The 16,366-nt window shown below is 51.2% G+C and overlaps 6 protein-coding genes across 6 annotated transcripts; 3 read left to right on the top strand and 3 right to left on the bottom strand.

The window, feature by feature from the left end:
• Window positions 1-467: 467 nt before the first annotated feature.
• Window positions 468-2,587, top strand: J7T55_002863 (uncharacterized protein; the record flags this gene model as incomplete). Its single annotated transcript, XM_053137982.1, has 8 exons — window positions 468-671; window positions 731-779; window positions 830-997; window positions 1,119-1,417; window positions 1,478-1,551; window positions 1,609-2,008; window positions 2,126-2,474; window positions 2,541-2,587. The coding sequence occupies 8 exons, from the start codon at window positions 468-470 to the stop codon at window positions 2,585-2,587; spliced, it is 1,590 nt and encodes a 529-aa protein (XP_052998731.1).
• Window positions 2,588-2,738: 151 nt separating this feature from the next.
• J7T55_002862 (major facilitator superfamily transporter) lies at window positions 2,739-5,226 on the bottom strand (the record flags this gene model as incomplete). The annotated part of the gene is made up of 6 exons (XM_053137978.1): window positions 2,739-3,033; window positions 3,124-3,238; window positions 3,305-3,955; window positions 4,015-4,153; window positions 4,224-4,574; window positions 4,924-5,226. 6 exons carry the CDS (start codon window positions 5,224-5,226, stop codon window positions 2,739-2,741), a joined length of 1,854 nt encoding a protein of 617 aa, XP_052998730.1.
• An 867-nt stretch (window positions 5,227-6,093) lies between these two features.
• J7T55_002861 (ydg sra domain-containing protein) lies at window positions 6,094-7,122 on the bottom strand (the record flags this gene model as incomplete). The annotated part of the gene is made up of 1 exon (XM_053137977.1): window positions 6,094-7,122. The coding sequence occupies one exon, from the start codon at window positions 7,120-7,122 to the stop codon at window positions 6,094-6,096; it is 1,029 nt and encodes a 342-aa protein (XP_052998729.1).
• Window positions 7,123-11,347: 4,225 nt separating this feature from the next.
• Window positions 11,348-12,775, top strand: J7T55_002860 (nadp-dependent leukotriene b4 12-hydroxydehydrogenase; the record flags this gene model as incomplete). The annotated part of the gene is made up of 8 exons (XM_053137976.1): window positions 11,348-11,528; window positions 11,578-12,047; window positions 12,102-12,129; window positions 12,180-12,248; window positions 12,306-12,352; window positions 12,409-12,440; window positions 12,493-12,662; window positions 12,732-12,775. The coding sequence occupies 8 exons, from the start codon at window positions 11,348-11,350 to the stop codon at window positions 12,773-12,775; spliced, it is 1,041 nt and encodes a 346-aa protein (XP_052998728.1).
• Window positions 12,776-13,594: 819 nt separating this feature from the next.
• Window positions 13,595-14,562, top strand: J7T55_002859 (uncharacterized protein; the record flags this gene model as incomplete). Its single annotated transcript, XM_053137975.1, has 2 exons — window positions 13,595-14,411; window positions 14,483-14,562. The coding sequence occupies 2 exons, from the start codon at window positions 13,595-13,597 to the stop codon at window positions 14,560-14,562; spliced, it is 897 nt and encodes a 298-aa protein (XP_052998727.1).
• A 524-nt stretch (window positions 14,563-15,086) lies between these two features.
• J7T55_002858 (uncharacterized protein) lies at window positions 15,087-16,226 on the bottom strand (the record flags this gene model as incomplete). The annotated part of the gene is made up of 1 exon (XM_053137974.1): window positions 15,087-16,226. The coding sequence occupies one exon, from the start codon at window positions 16,224-16,226 to the stop codon at window positions 15,087-15,089; it is 1,140 nt and encodes a 379-aa protein (XP_052998726.1).
• Between the last annotated feature and the right edge of the window lie 140 nt (window positions 16,227-16,366).

Below are 16,366 nucleotides of genomic sequence, written 5' to 3'. Positions count from 1 at the left end.
CGCCATCGGAGTTCTGTCTTGTAATTGGCGCCGCCGTGTGTCACTTGACTTGCCAATTAAATGCTGGGTGACCTCCGGAACTTACCACCTTATTGCGTAGGCGTACCGGTATTTCCAGTCAAAATAGAGAAGGGATGCCACTATGCTTTCATGCATGGGGAGCTCCTTCAGCACAACAAGCGGCATGTGGGGGAGATAGAACAAGGTCAACACCTCTGAGGCTTGATGCGAGACAGACCCCTAGCCCACAGCTTGATAGGCCAAGATAAGGCTTATCTTCCCCATATACCTCTCCATTCTTCAAATAAGAAACTTAACCTGGTGCTTATGGCATTTATGTATCGTGACCGGGCCTTCCCGTTGTTCCCGGCAAGTTCGTTACCATTCTCATCGGAGACAACAGAGCCTTGAAGCAGCGTCTCGACGATCTGTGGTGTTTGCTTTGTGTTGGGAGAAGAAATCAGAAGATGCATTCTTTCGAGAATCATAGTGCGGAGGAGAAGAAGCCGGCGGTCTTTCCGCCATCCAGTGGCGACGAGGAGACGCAACCCACGGCGACACTCGGTACAGTCACGGAGCTTCACGACCTCACGGTTTTGGGCTACAAACCTGAACTACGCCGCAATCGGTCCATGTTCACCTTGCTCTTCCAGTCACTGGCAATCGCAGCAGTCAGTTCCAGACATCAATGCCCTGTCCGGTCAAGAAATGCCGCTAATGAAAACGACAGATACCGTATGGCTTTGGCGGGCCCCTCATTTCTGCAATTTATGGCGGAGGTGGGTACCGTCTTCGACAGCATGCTAAGTCCATGCTAATTATTCCATAGGTCAGCTTCCAATGTTTCTGGGTTGGGTAGTCGTCCTGATTGTCGATGAGTGTGTGGCACTGTCCCTCGGCGAGTTCGCGTCCAAATATCCAACCTCTGCCGGGCCTTATTACTGGTCTTTCCAGCTTGCGAGCCCCAGTGTTCGAACAGTGCTGTCGTTCATTACCGGTATGTCTTCGGAATACTGACTTTTCCGTCCATCCTTGGCGCCGCACCACAAAGACTACTCAAATGTGTTCCCGTTCCCAATACACCGCACTATTTCCTGTGCTAACAAATGACCGGCTAGGTTGGACTTGGCTGATCGGGAACTGGACAATCACGCTGAGTGTCAACTTTGGGTTCGCCTCCTTGATCGCCGCAACTGTGGCACTGTATCACCCGGACTGGACACCAGAATCGTGGCAGCTACTGCTGATATTCTACGCCATATGTTTGCTTACCTTCGTCATCGTAGCTTACGGGAACAAGCTACTTCCAATGGTTGATACCATCTGCGCCGCATTCACCGCAATCAGTATTCTGATCACTCTGATCTGCCTGTCAGCAAAAGCTTCCGTGGGAAGACATTCAGCAAGGGATACATTGGTGAGATTAATCTCTGGACGCCTACTTTACGTGCTGGATAAAGCTGACACCTTCCGACAGGGGTATTACGATACTTCTCTGTCTGGCTGGGGCGGGTTTTCCTTCTTTATAGGCATGCTCCCTGCAGCATACACGTGAGTATATTCTACTGCAAACACTTCACCTTGGAAAGCGTCCTTACATATTTGCAGCTTCTCGGCTCTCGGCATGATCACATCCATGGCTGAGGAATGTGGAGATCCTACGACTAAGCTGCCCAAGGCCATCTCTCTGTGCGTTCCCGTTGGGGGAATAGCTGGTCTCTTCTTCATCATTCCTATTTGCGCGACTTTGCCACCTTTGGAAGACATCTTAGCCGCGCCGGTGGGACAAGCCCTCCCGTACATCTTTGGAGTAGTCATGGACTCACCCGGCGGCGGCCTCGGCCTGACGTTCCTCGTCCTGGTTATTACACTGTTCTGTTCTATCTCCATCACGGTGGCTGCTTCGCGGTGTACTTGGGCGTTTGCGCGTGACAAAGCTCTGCCCTTGTCTCGACTGTGGTCCAAAGTTGATGCTCGGCACGGAACGCCCATCTTGGCTCTGACACTGGTAAGCTGGACCACAATCAAGGACAGTCGAGCAGGATATCTATCCGCAATGTCTTACACAATAAACTTCCATTCCTTTGTCCATACAGAATATGCTAACTCTGCCAACCACCCGCAGACTACAGTTGTACAGATGCTCCTCGGCCTGATCAACCTCGGCTCATCTTCAGCTTTCCTGGCTTTCGTCTCGGTCGGCGTGATCTCATTGGCTGTTTCGTACGGAATACCTATTGCCATCTCACTGTTCCATCGCCGGAGAGACGTCAACGGCGCACGATGGACCATGGGGAACAGTGTGGGCTGGGTCGTCAACATCATCGCCCTTCTGTGGATCATTTTCGAGATGGTATTGTTCTCAATGCCAACGGTACTGCCAGTGACAGAGGTCTCAATGAACTACGCGATTGTGGTTTTCTTTGGTTTTATGGCCATTAGTGCCATATGGTATGCGATCCACGCCCGCAAAGGTGAGAATAACACCCAGCCATCTAACGTCTCTCAATCTTCCCCGTTCTCGCTGACGCCTTTCACAGTCTATAAGGGGCCGCCAGAGTCGGATGGGCTCATTGTTACGCCTTGAAGTACTCAAAATCCTATACAGAGCCATGTGCCATTGTCCGATCCCGCGTAGCACGCTCGTCGCTGTTTTGGTTCCCTCGCAAACAGCACTTTGTGTACGGCGACATGCACATAACAACCATGTAGCACAAATTTAATTCCGTTAGAAATCCTCAAGGTGCGGCTTGCTCGTCTTCTTCGTCGCCGTCTAGGTCATCCATATGTTCCCGCGCCCAAGGGCTTCTCTCCCGTAGTAGTCGCCCGTGACGACTCCACACGAAAGGAATCGGCACCAGTATGACTGCGAGACCAGCGAGCAGTGTACCCGCCCACTGGTAGCCCAATTTGGTGAAAAGTCCATGCGCGAAAAGAGGAAAGCCGGCGCCGAAAAGGTTGCGGATGAGACCAATGCCTGCTAGCGCTGAAGCCGAGTAGACCTTGTACGAGTCTTCGGTGTATGTGAACGTCCTGCTCTATATCAGTGACTGCCATAGGCAACAAGTCGAATGTTTTTATGCGAAACGCAAGAAGCAGATTGATGTAATGAGGAACTCATACATGAGAATCAGAGTGTAGAAGCTGAACCCCCACAGGGCTGATGCTAGAATAGGAAAGATCGGATGTATGGCAGGGTCGGTTGTCAGCGCAAAAAGAAGTAAAGATATCGGGAATACTGTTGTATTAGAGTTAGCAGGGAGACCTACACATAGTGTACCACTTATGGAAAATCGAGACTCACAGATAGCAGCAATCTTGGGCAATATGCCAACGCGCGCTTCTGGTATGTTCTTACCACCAGACTCTTCAACACTTTTCTGGTAGTATTTCTCCTGCCAGATATTCACAATAGGACCAAGGCTAATACCTACGACTAGTCCAAGGAAGCACACACCCACACCCATTGTGTCGAATCCATGGCCCTGCCCAAAGACAAGGGCGAATGCAGTATTGAAAAGAAAGCTCAAACCGTAGAGGTACCCGTTATACACAGCAGCGCACACAATGATGAGCTCGGTGCCAAGAAATCTGAACGGTCTGGAAAGTGTGACGGCAAAGAGATCTTTGGCGCTCCTCTGCTTCATGTTTTCAGGAAGGTCAATGTTGCCTTCGCCACTGTTCTGTTTGCGTTCATGCTCTACCCGTTTGGCAAGGAGGATGCTGTGGCGGGTCTCTCCACAGTATATCAGTGATGCGGTCATGATGGCCCAAAGGCTCCCACAAATGGCAAGCAGGGCCCAGAATACATCCCGCCAGCCTCTGTGTTGAGCCACAAACGACATCATGAAGAAGCCAGACGGGGAGCCACATGTGGCTGCCCAGAGATAAAGAGACATGGCCGGGCCCGTGTCGTGTGGGTGGTAGAGATCTGCGATGGTTCCACCAAAGTTTGCTTTCTATATATCAGCAAAGCTGAACGGTTCATGATTCTGCACAGGTTTGAACCCTCACCGATGGTTACGGAAGCGAAGTAGCCCGAGAGCAGCCTCACCGGCAAGAAGACTGCAAGATTTGGGGATACTGCCGATACAGCAAGAAGGCACAAGTAGACGAAGTAAGAGTAGATGTAGACCGGGCGTCTTCCATAGTACTATCATAATTCACATATCAGTGCCACACTTGAAAACACAGGGAAGGCGTTGCTCGAGGCTGATACGCACCTCAGAAAGAGGAGCCAATGTCATAGGGCCAAACGCCAGTCCCAGCACGTAGGCAGACAGCCCCAGAGTACCCAGGCCCGAAGGCAGTCCGAAATCTTCGGCAAACTTCTTGCTCGCAGGTGAGAAGCCCGATGCACCCCAGCTGACGGACAAGTCGATGAGCAAGATGGGTCCGATCATGAGCCATTTCTTCCACTGTGGCCAGTTCCTTGGGTCTTCTGGGTCTCCATGAGAGAAATGCACGACAGTCGTCTCGTGTCCTTGGCCTTGATCTTGGAGTCTATTCGCACGAGCGCCATAGTCTTGAGCTTGACTCGCTGGCGCGAGCAGGGGCTGACGGGCTGAAAGTGTCTGGTCTGTCATATCTCAGCTACGTTGGAAAGACGCCGAGGAACTATGAGCTGGAAGTGTCAGGCAAGGCAACTAGAAACTCTCAGAAGGACCAAAAGACTGCATAGACCCGAAAAGGTCTGGAATTTCCTTTGCAAGCCGCCCCTCACCCGCCCTTATCGCGCAAGTGGAGCTACCGCGGTCACGCCTTCATTGACGTTTGAGATAAGCGGAGGGTTCCAGAAGCTATCGATCGGCGCAGAGGTTTGTCGACGAGAACCTTGGAAGGTGCCGATACAGTTGGTTTGCGCAGGGCAATGGAGATTCAGCCAGCATTGATGCCGTGTGTTGAGTTTGAAATATTCGGCACAATAATCTGAGGCAAATGTTGACTCGCTGATGGTGTTTTCCGAAGGGTCAAGTGACCGTTGAGGTCAACTGCTAGGCTATGTCGTGCATCAGCACCATCATAGCGGCACATGACGTCGGAGGTGCACTGTAGCTGCTCTAAGGCATCAGCTAGGCCATTGGGGTGGACAAGGGGGTACAGCCCGAACCCTTGCTGCCCTCCCCCAAGCTTCCCAGTGAGAGCAGGTGGGCATGATTCGTGCGGAATGTATCCCCCTCCAGATTCGGGGGCGCGGATATCAATGGGAAATACTGCTGGCTTCATCAACGTGGTCTTCGTCAATGTCGTGTTTCTACTATTTGACATTTTAATTTCTTATTCCTTTTCGCTGCCTCCATCAGACACCAACAAAGAGGTTTTGATCTCCATACACCGCTCTGCTACCCTTCAATGTAGATACCTAGAGGATGACAAGACAGTCTTGCGTGACCTATACAATTCATTGCCGAAATAGTGGACGAGTATCCATTATTTCTTGTCATCACTATGAATCAATGAAGAAGCCTGTAAAATGAATTCTCAATGAAGGCATGATGTGTCTAGGAGGAAGGCAAACAATATTGTGTCTGATCATCATATGTGGAGAGAATACGTTCGGCTTTGAGGTCATGAATGTCGTGAAGACATGTCGCTTTCTCGGAGACCTGCACGCATTAAGAAGACCTTTTATTGTGCCTTTTCACGAGCGATCGACGTTATTGTTGCATATATGTCAATATCTGAATAACATTGTCAAGAGCTTTGACATTTTCCTATCCATGTATGTAGAGTAAATATTGATGTTATCATTTCCACGTTCCGTTTTTACTTTGAGCTTAATTCCCCGAAGCCTAAGAACCAATGTCGTGATTTATTCCAAGTATGAAATTATCATGAGAAGGGAGTAGAGAGAGAAATGGAGAAGGAATACTCAGACCAAATTACCCCGTGGCCAAGAAAAAGGAATAATCTGCTCCGGTCCCAGGTAATCTTTGTCATTATCACAGCCTTCAATAAATCAAGCCTGTTACTTTTTCTCTTTCGGGCTGTCTTCTTCTTTTATTCTTTTTCTCCCAAGACAAACACGCTGCAGCACCACATGCAAGCGCGAAGGACGTCACCCCCATAGCAAACTGCACAAGTCCAGTTCCGCTAATACCCATCTCTCAATCTTCTGTAGTCCTCTACCTGATCCGCGCGGGGGCTCCTCGCTACGATGTCAGTCAGACTTTCCTGACCTTCACACCGATGGAGCCTGAAGCGCTGGAACAGGCCACCCTTGGCGTTGCGGCGAATCTCGACCCCTACAACATTGTAAAGCCCATCGTATCTTATACCACAGCTTGGTGCATAATGCCGCTGGCGTTCGCCCTTCGTGGCACTCCTCAGTACACGTACTGGTCGTCCATTCCTCAAAGACTCCAGCATTGAATCATTGGCCGCCCTGCGAATGATCTCATGAGGATTCTCGTTCTTTTCCGCAGACTCGCCGCTGTAATACAAAACTTCGCCTTCATCCTTGTCTTCTTCATATTGTCCAGAGACGACAATGGAATACGCGCCTCCGTCGCGATCCCCTGAGATTCCAGCTTGCATCCCTGCGTGTGCTCCCTGAAAGCGGGCAATGATGTTCAAGGGGAACCAGTCCCCGGGGGAGAGGCCATTATGGCCGTGCACTTTGGCGTCTCGCTTCTCGTGGATGTAGCGATTGTCGAACCCGTATTCGACTTTCTTGCCCGTGTTAAACATCACGGCCCCATGCATGATTCCGTCCAAACCCCAGATCGGATGGTCCACCGGTGGTTCACGGCCGGTGAGGCTAGCTCTTGGGGCTGTTGCAGTGCCTGCTCCCCAGCGCTCAGACTCGAACTTTTGGCAGAGTAGCTCTGCAGAAGCTACCAAGTCTCTTGGGAATCCATAGTCTTCCCGGGCAATATTTCGCAGCGATTCATCAAGCTTCGAGTACCTTTTAATTTCTGGCGTCATGCGTATATCAAATCTGAGGTAGGGGAAGAATTGCTTCCTCGCGAAGGCCAAATCCTGCCGGCCTCTGCTGCTAATTGAGTTGCCGCGTGAAGTGCGATATTCTTCGATCAACCTTCTAACTACCCAATTTTGAGTCTTCACCCAGCGCACGAGTCGGCGCGGGTCAGAGGGAGGCACCAGAACATCCTCGGGCATTCTTGTGTCATCTGGGTGTCTGAGACGTGAGGACGCGACAGCAGAGTTTCTGGCCATAACTTCGTTACGCCCAAAGCCTTGGTGGGAAATATGCACAGAGATGTGGCTCCTTTCTTGTCGGGGCTCGAGTAACGATCTCCGAGTCAGAAGCTTCACGTCCCGAAATGTATAGACAGAACGTCTTATTATATACTAGGTGATGCCTAGTCTTGATCTTTTATTTGTATGTATGTATGCATTTGGGTATCTTATCAAGCCTCAGCAACTCCACAGGTGTGGTATGTGAGCATCTGCAATGGCTCATGTGTGATATGATCACGAACTTGGTGCCCATCCACACAACAAAGAGATGGCCGAGTTGCTAGAGCTAGGGTAGGCCTATATGTTTGTTTAGTTGTTGTAAGTGACACACATTGTTATGATTGTCCTGTAAGCCTGATGAGTAAGTATTGAAAAGTGAGAAAGTTGCTAAAAAAATATGATAAAGGGTGTGAAAGGTGACTAAAATGGGGTTTAAATTTGATGGGAAATCAAGATTTAAATAGAAAAGACAATCGTATTATATAATCAAGTAGAATGTTCTAAAAGTTATAGAAGTAATAGAATGCATATTATAGGTCATATTTTACTTTATCCGCTCATTGCCATTGGTGCAAACCAGCTTCAGAGTTACCCCGCTACCCTGGCTGCGAGCGGGGAAATCAAGGCGGTGTCCACTCACAGCCCCCTTGATGTGAGACAGAAGCCCACTCGATGCGTTCTGTACTGTGGTAGGTCGAGACAAGGGGTACTCTCCGACTTCGTTGCCAGTGGCTCTCTTCTGAGGTGGCAAAGGGCCCTCTTTTGCCACTAAATCGCATACTGTAGACACTCACAGAATGGGTTGTCGCAACTGTCCCGCGCTCGTACGCATCTGACTGGCCAGCTCATTCTTTAAGTCCTTCTCACTAAACAATTACTGGAAAGGCATTATGGGAAACAGTGAGGCCTATCCGGAAGTCTGGCAGATTTCGACATGTATTATAAACTTCTCAACTCTGGTTGAATTCCAGGGCGAGCAATCATTGCTGTACCTGCTGGCACAGTACAGTATCGAGCGGAAGAGGCAGGAAAATTTGCGGACTGTGGGATTACCTCCCTCTGGGATGATTCCCTTCGTCACAAAACTTGATCACTGAACCTACCACCAGAATTTTCATGCACAAAATCTCGTTAGTGTTGCAAATATCTTTGGTTTGGGCCCTTTGTAAGATCAGATGGCCGACTTGCATGTATACAGTGATCGAGGGACTGGTTTTCTTGGAACCTAAAATTGTGTTATGCTCTATTTTACGGTTGACCACATCCATTGAGCCCGGGAGATCGGAAGACAAGACGTACAACATTGTTCCTATCATTCTGTGCGCCACTGGCGTGATGACTCGTAGGTTCTTTGTAGCGTACGTTCCAACTTGCCAAATGTACTGACAGAGAGCCCAGCTATGCGTGAAATAAGAAACAACATTGGTCTCACATCCCAGAGAGCCAGTGAAAAAAGGCCCAGCCCGGGAAGACAACGTCATAGGCAGGTTCAGGAGTCATACAAAATGTCATATACGGCAGTAGCAGATGTATATCGACAGCTTGACGGTGAAGTCGTGCCGTTGAAGAGCGCGAAAGAGTCTGAATTGAAGCAGCATCCGTGGGTTCAATAGTGGAAGATTGCCCTATATCACTCATATGATGGATATTCTCGTTGTTTGGGCCGATGACCCTGGCGGTGGTAGTTTCGGCGATCGCAATACTCCTTCAATTTTCTGCTTGATGTCATGAGTTGCTGCAAACTTCCGGACATAATGAGTATCTCGTCCCTCATGACTATTGCTGCCTCATAAGCACTTGAGAAGAGCGGTGCTTGATGGTAGCCTCTTGGCCGCAAGATCTAGGCAAGTCCAGTACATCTCTTGGACTTGGTGCCGTGTAAATTCAAACATATCGGTTTCGAAACCTCTATTTTCACGTTGCCACTCAAAGGCAGTGATGATTTCTGGCAGTGCTTGGATCTGGGCCGCGGTTACAATCCGAGAGACACATATACAAGTCCATAAGTGTCATCCCCAACTATGTTTGACCTACTCACTCTTCATGATCTTCAAAAAGGAAAAGGGTCTCCAATGAATCGCTGCATAAAGACGGTATTGATGGGCTCCGGGAAAATCGTCATGCTTTGTCTGTCCCTTGCATTGTTCGCGTGGAACAAGGCATGGAAACCAGTGAAAGACTTTGCTGCTGCCATAAGAAAAAAATGTATTCCTTTGACGTTGGGCATTAGCAAACGTTTAGAGAAACATTTGTGTTGGCCCATATTAACAACAGAACATGAACTTCGAGCAGTGTTGAATCCATCTATCAATTCGATCTCAACATCATCTGAGACCAGATCCATTCCAGTCCTGAGCATCGATCAAAGATATTCTCATGAACGAAGTTACAATGGGCGCGAGAAACAGACTTTCACGAAGACGTTCAACATTTCGCAGCGAGACTCGGTATTCGCGAGACGCTGAGACTTATCGACCCAAAGCTCCAGAGCTGTTAAGAGTGACGGCAATCCTGCTTTTGATTGGCATCACCTGCCTTCCCTTTTCATTTACGCCCAAGAGCATCCTGTCGGCTTCGAATATGCTACTGCTGTTGGCTCTCCCTTTTTGTATCATACTTATCTATATGATAGCCGCAGTTCAGCTGCTCGCACTGGCATTCGGGGATGATGGCAGACATATAAAGACTAGTGGGCACAGCATATACATGGCATGAAAGTGAATTCAGGAACCTTGGACGAGCGATGAAATCGAGCCAACAATTGAAATAATCGAAGTAGTTTAGATTAATATGAAAAAGGAAAAAAATTGAAAAAGGAAAAAGGGACGGGGAAAAAAAGCCACTTCAATATACGAGAGCCTTGTGAAGAATGTGGAAAACACATTTGAGACCTTGTTATCCAGGGCCACACTGATGCGCAGATTTAGGACCCGAATGACAAGAATGCTCAATCACAGAGCGCCACGCGACGTGTTTGAAGAATCCATCAGAACTATGCATGTTGGTTGAGCATCCTGACATGAAGATTGCGAATCGTGTAATCCGAGGAATGGTATGGCATGCTGCAAGCACGGGCCCGCTCCGGAGCCTGCCTCCGACGCTTCTGCACGATGGATTGCCCACCTGCATAATTCAAATCACTGCGGTTGATATCACGCTAAAAATGAAACCGGGCCTATCCCAAAGCTCACCGACCGGCTTCCCGGTATGGTACTACTGCAGTCGCTGCACTCGTAGCTGAGGCTGTTCCGCGGTAGAACTGCTCAATCGAGGCAGGCTGCCGAGAGCGCCGACCGGTCCCTGATCTTTTTTTTCTGAGCAGCAGTCAAGCGTGTAGATCAGACGGGGTGACAGCGCCAGACCGCCCATCCGAACGCCCCATAAATAGATGAACACGTCTAGAAAGATGCCTCGGTATCGCTCAACGCCTCGGCGAGTGGAGGGCGGTGCAGGCGGGCGGAGGAGCTGCCAGATCGCCAAGCCCCGCCGCCACTCCGAATGGAACCCGCCAGGCCGCTATCATGACATGCGGATGTGACGCTTTTATTCTCCGAGACGTCGCCCGCAATATCACCGTTGCACTCATCACTAGGCGTTTTCATGCACCTCAACGATCGAACCGTCTAGCACACTCAATTCGACGCAGGTCGAAACGTACCCGTGGATTCGCTGGAGCTAATCAAGAGGCCCAAGAGCCCGGCCGTCCAGCCGTCCAGCCGGGGCCACGGGATGGGATTCCCTTTTCAGCATGGCGGCCGGCCTGAAGGCTCGTGGTGGGGACCGTGAACAATGGGCCCGCAGAGCGAACATCACCGAACCAGTCCCGGCCGACTTGCCCTTTCGGTCTGACGAGGCGTGCTATCAACCTCTCCAAGCCTCGGCTCTCAACTAAAAGAATGCTGCGGGAAGAGTTTGCATTACAAACAGTAGCGCTGTGTGGCGGGCACTACTGTGTGGTGCCACTGCGGCCTTTTGAGTCAGATTGTGGTTGCGCTGAGAGAAACAGATAACTATTGAGTTGGTCCCGTCATAAATTAGCCCAGCCGTGATCCGCCAAGTCTCAGATGACATCGTTGTGACCAACCAGTGAACCAACAAACCAGCCTCCTTCGTCAGTTTCAAAACACTAGTATATCAAACAAAAATGGCAAGAGAAAGCGTCTCTGTCGTCTTTGCGAAGCGACCGACGGGAGATATCGTGCCCGGAGAGACTTTTCGCGTCGAATCCGGTCCGGCGCCAACGGAGGCAGATCTCAAAGATGGCGAGGTACTCTTCGAGACGTATTATATATCGCTAGACCCTTCAATGCGTGTTTGGTTGAGAGGTCAGTACTCAACTATGTAGAAAAGAAAACCTTGCTGACTGGGCAGCAGAAACCGCTTCATACCTGCCCCCAGTGCAGATTGGTGAGGTCATGAGAGGTATCAGCGCCGGTCGCATATTGGCATCCAAGAACCCAGCTTTCAAGGCCGGTGACTGGGCAACGGGATTTTCTGGATGGAGGGAAGTCGCTGTACTCGGTCCTCAAACTGTCTTCCCTGCGCCATTGCTGCCAGGCATAGAGAAGCCGGACCTGCTCGGAGCTCTAGGCATGACTGGACTCACTGCCTTATTGGGGCTGAACAAGATTGGACTGCCGAAAGAAGGAGAGCTCGTCGTTGTGTCGGGAGCCGCGGGAGCAACAGGGTCTATTGTGGGGCAGATTTGCAAGCTGAAGGGCTGCCGTGTCGTTGGAATTGCGGGAACGGACGACAAGTGCGCCTGGTTGAAAGAGCTTGGGTTTGATGTGGCCTTGAACTACAAGGCCCCAGAGTTCCGAGAACAATTCCTCGAGGCAACAAAGGTAAGCGCCGGAGATGCCAAGTGTCTTTGGCCAATTATGCTGACTATTATGCAGGACAAAATTGACGTATACTGGGATAATGGTAAGTGACTAGCTAGACCGTTAGTGAAGATTTTACTGACGAAGGGGCAGTCGGAGGCGAGATCCTTGATCTGGCTCTGGGCCAGGCCAAGCTTCGCGGTCGGATTGTGAAGTGTGGAAGTAAGCAAAAGATGCCCCTGAAATGCTTCGGGCAAGCTTGCTGAAATGAGATTTTAGGTATCGGCGAGTACAACGGTGATAAGTCTTCTGGAGATCTCATGAAGGTGACAACCAACTTAAAGCGAAAATTGGCAATTTGCACGGCTGACCCAGACCACAGAACCTCGGGCGGATGTCGTCGATGCGACTGCGGTAAGTGTGCCCTCCGCGTGAACGTGGCCGATAGCAGCTGATGATCAAATAGAATGGAGGGCTTCATTGTGCTCGACTTCGCGGCAGACTTCCCTGAAGCAATGAAACAGATGGCTGTGTGGGTTTCGCAAGGGCAGATCAAGTCCAAGAATACCGTAGTCAAAGGCGGACTTCAGAAGGCAGACCAAGCCCTCGCCGACATGTTCAAAGGCATCAACACAGGTGAGACTATCTCCGTCTTCGGTTCCCAATTTTGCAGGGAAGACATACTGACCCTACTCCGAAACCCAGGGAAACTGGTCGTCGAGGTCAAGGACCCCGAGCAAAGTTCATAGGTGTGCTTCAATTGCCCATTTCCGGGAAAGGGACAACGTAACTCGGTGGCCATGTATGTGCTGCGTGAGGTAGATATGAATGGCGAGCAGCGGCATGCAGTCGTGCTGCCAGACACTGGATCAAGCGTGGATAGATTCGTGACGCTAAACAAGGTGGCTCGAAGGCGTTTCAAGCGGAGAGGTTGTGAAGGGCATGCCCAGATTTGAGGTCCACAGCTCGGCTATACGATTCATGTAGAATATTATGCAGAAGCTTTGCCTTGCAATGATCATGAATGAACACAACTGTCTAAATTTGTCAATTTTGGCAATCAAGAGTGATGAGGTGCTCTTCAACATCATATCTCTGTGATCATCTCTCGGATCTCTAGAGATGATGTTGCAGAGCATCGAGCTGCATGCGCAAGAACCTTGCTGGTGTTGTACCCCCGTACCTAGGCTTACCTAAGCGCAATCGCATGAACGTCAATCTTCCCAGGGTCGCGTCGCGTCAGATGCGTTCGCTCTATCCAGCAGCGAGCGCATGTTTAACAACAGCGAGCCAATTCGCTGCTAGCTGCCCCTCCCCAAGGCCGCGATCCTGTACAGGGATTCGCGTTCTCATAGTTGTTTTCCATGCACTCAACAATGTCGTCCTGAGCCTCCTCTCCCTCCCCTCCTAAGCGGCCGTCTTCGAAGCCCACCAAATTCCGGCATCTCTTGGTCGACCAATTCTCGGCGAAACCTCCGATCGAAGCCCTTTCGACCTCGAGATTTGCCAGCGCATGCATCGCACACCCCGACGATTTGTTCCGTCTTGACTAGGACTCTGCATACAACATGGACAAGATGCTCAGACTCGGACCGAGCACGCAGCTTCTGTCCAGGTGTGGTAGTGGATGGTTGACCGGTGTTGCGCCCCTCAGGAATGCGAACACCTTGTACCAGAATGTACGGCAGGTCTCTACAACACGGCCAAAGAAGGCCCAGGCAACCAAAGAGCAAGTGAAGGCGACGAAAGAGGCAGTCAAGGAAATAGTAGAGAAGAAACCGAAAGCGACAAGTTCTACTGCTGCAAAGCCAAGAAAGGCGTCTACAAAGACTGCTGCTACCAGTTCTTCAGAGAAAGACGTGCCAGTAGCAAAAGCGGCCAAGGCTGTCAAACCGACCGCAAAGACCCGGGCATCCAAGTCTGCCAGTACAGGGGCTACTGAGCAGGAGACCAAGGGCGCGGCACCCGCAAAGAAAGCCACAGCGCCGAAGCCCAGCGCAGCGACGACAACATCGCGAACACCAAAAGTCACTGTCGCATCTTCAGCAGCCAAAGCCCCGGGACTTGCGTCATCTGCGCACACGCCCACGCCGACGTCCACGCCTAGGCCGACTGCTAGTTCCACGAGTCCTGCGAATACGCCGAGTTCGCCAGCGGCCCCAAAAACAGCAAACAGTGTCCCGACGCCAGCGGACAAGGGCAGTCCTACGTCGGCACCCTTGCCCTATGCTGCCCATGTACCAAAACCCGCAGAGCCCTCGACCGAACCGAAACGGAAGATCGATCCCTCCAGCCCGGAGTACAAGCGAGCTGCACGGAAGTGGGTGTCGACTATGATAGCGCTTCCCATCTTGCTTGTCACATCATACTTCCTGTATGACAGACGTAAGTGACTCCCTACACGAAGAGTAGGCCAGTTCTGTGAGTGCCGGAGACAAGGCTAACTCTGCTTGAAGTGGTTTTGGGTCATCATCCAAGTTTAGAGGCGTTCCGCCCCAAGCCTCAGGCGGCTGCTATAGAGTCGCAAGACGCATAGGCTCATAATGTCTAAGACAGGAAAGACGAAATCCCATGAAATTCCCAACTCGCTTGTTTGTTTGAAACCCAGGCTATGGTGCGCCATTACGTCGCATCGGCGAGCACGGCTCTAGGTGATATGCCTGCCATGTCCGCCCGCCCGACTAGACTGGAGGGTTCTTGGAGCGGCCCATCGTATATTTACTTTCCAACGTACGCGGTGACCTTGGACCTCGGGAAGCCCTCCAGATTCAAGGCACAGCTCTGACGTGGCAATAAGAGCTGCCCAGCCCGGTCAAACCCACTGAAACCTGCCTCTAGCATGCCTCGGTGGCCAAGTGTGTTCCTCAGATGCACAGTCCTAAGCACGCAAGTGCCTGGACGATGACGACCCTTTGCCATCGCGATGACACGTACAGCCATTTGAAGTTGATATTCCCTGATAGCGCCAGTGTAGACTGCGTATACGTGTTCCGTGCATCCTGACCTCCCGGGTTGTGACGGCACTAGAATAGTACGACATTATTTCCAGGTAGCACCAGGTCACAATTTCTTGATGTCGAACCGCATCATGAAGTCTTCAATGATGTCAACGTGCGCTATGGATGAAGCATGCCTCTTCGTAAGCAGTTGATGCTGCGCTGTAACGACCTGTACCTCCAGATCGCCGTCATCAGTGCCCGCCGCACGAGATGACACGGCCACACCGAACGAAGTCAGCTTCTCCGACAGTCCCACCATCAAATGCTTCAACAAGGCAATCTGCATTGACACAGCCGCTGTCTTTGGCGGCACGAAAGAGCCCACGCGCATGTCCGGACCGTCGAATTCCGGCTCGCGCCGTTCGGGGCTGGCCACCGTCACGCGCAAGCAAGCGGTAACGAGCAGGAAGAAGCAGTCGAGGATGTCCAGTAAGCGGATGTGGCACGACACGAGCACGTTGGCTAGTGCAAGGTCGGTCTTGAGTGCCAGATGCCGACCCGATACATGCTGTTCAATCTTCTCAAGTGCTGGAGGCAACTCGAGCGCGTGCGTGCAGACTGGGATGTCGCAGGCTGGAGGCGGCGCTGTGTCCGGAGGCATGGCGAGACTGGTGGCATCAGTGTACAGATCGATGAGTCGCTGAGCCAGAGCGAAGAGCTTCTCCAGCACTGCCTTCGAGGCAATCTTGTCTGTCAGGTTCTTGACATGTGCTTCATGTGAGCCACTTTGCGGCAGGTGCAGTGTTGTCTTCATGGGTAATTTTGCCCATAGCCTTCCCAAGTCGTGGAGCAGCTCTGTCAGTTTGCTGGTGCAGAGACATACCGGATCGGTGGTCTCGTCATCGGAGGTTGAGCTGGACAAGGCCGAAGTCGTGCTGCCGCCGTTTGACGAATCCTCCTCCTGCACGCCTTGGAGCCCGCTGGACGATTGTGGGAGCAGCGTGTTGAAGTCAATTCCACCAGGAGTGGTCCAGTTCAGGAAGTCGTTATCCTGCAGGCTCTCGTCCAATGTCATAAAATCCGCCGTAATGGCTGTGTTGACATTGCTGCACGTGGAGATGGTGCCTGGCGGACTGTAGATGCATTGTGTACCAGCCTTCGCACATCGGGTACAAAGTGCATTCCCTGGCTGCTTTGGACATCTCAGCTTCTGAGAGTGGCAGCGATCACAGGCTAATCTTGTGCGAGTGAGGGCTGGCATCCTGCTGGCCACTGGGTGCAGGAGAAGGTCAACAATATTTGCGGGTCGGTTTTCTCGTCATCTGACGGGCAGGGCCCGTCAATAACGCCCTCGGTTGTTGTTACTCAGATCGGGAAAAGCAGGTGATCCTTCGTGGTGAA

This window comes from Diaporthe amygdali, assembly GCF_026229845.1.
Source record: "Diaporthe amygdali strain CAA958 chromosome Unknown NODE_3_length_2959817_cov_65_330692, whole genome shotgun sequence".
NCBI classification, from domain to species: Eukaryota; Fungi; Ascomycota; class Sordariomycetes; order Diaporthales; family Diaporthaceae; genus Diaporthe; species Diaporthe amygdali.
Note: the sequence above shows the minus strand (reverse complement) of the source record. Positions and strands in the feature narration are given on the sequence as shown.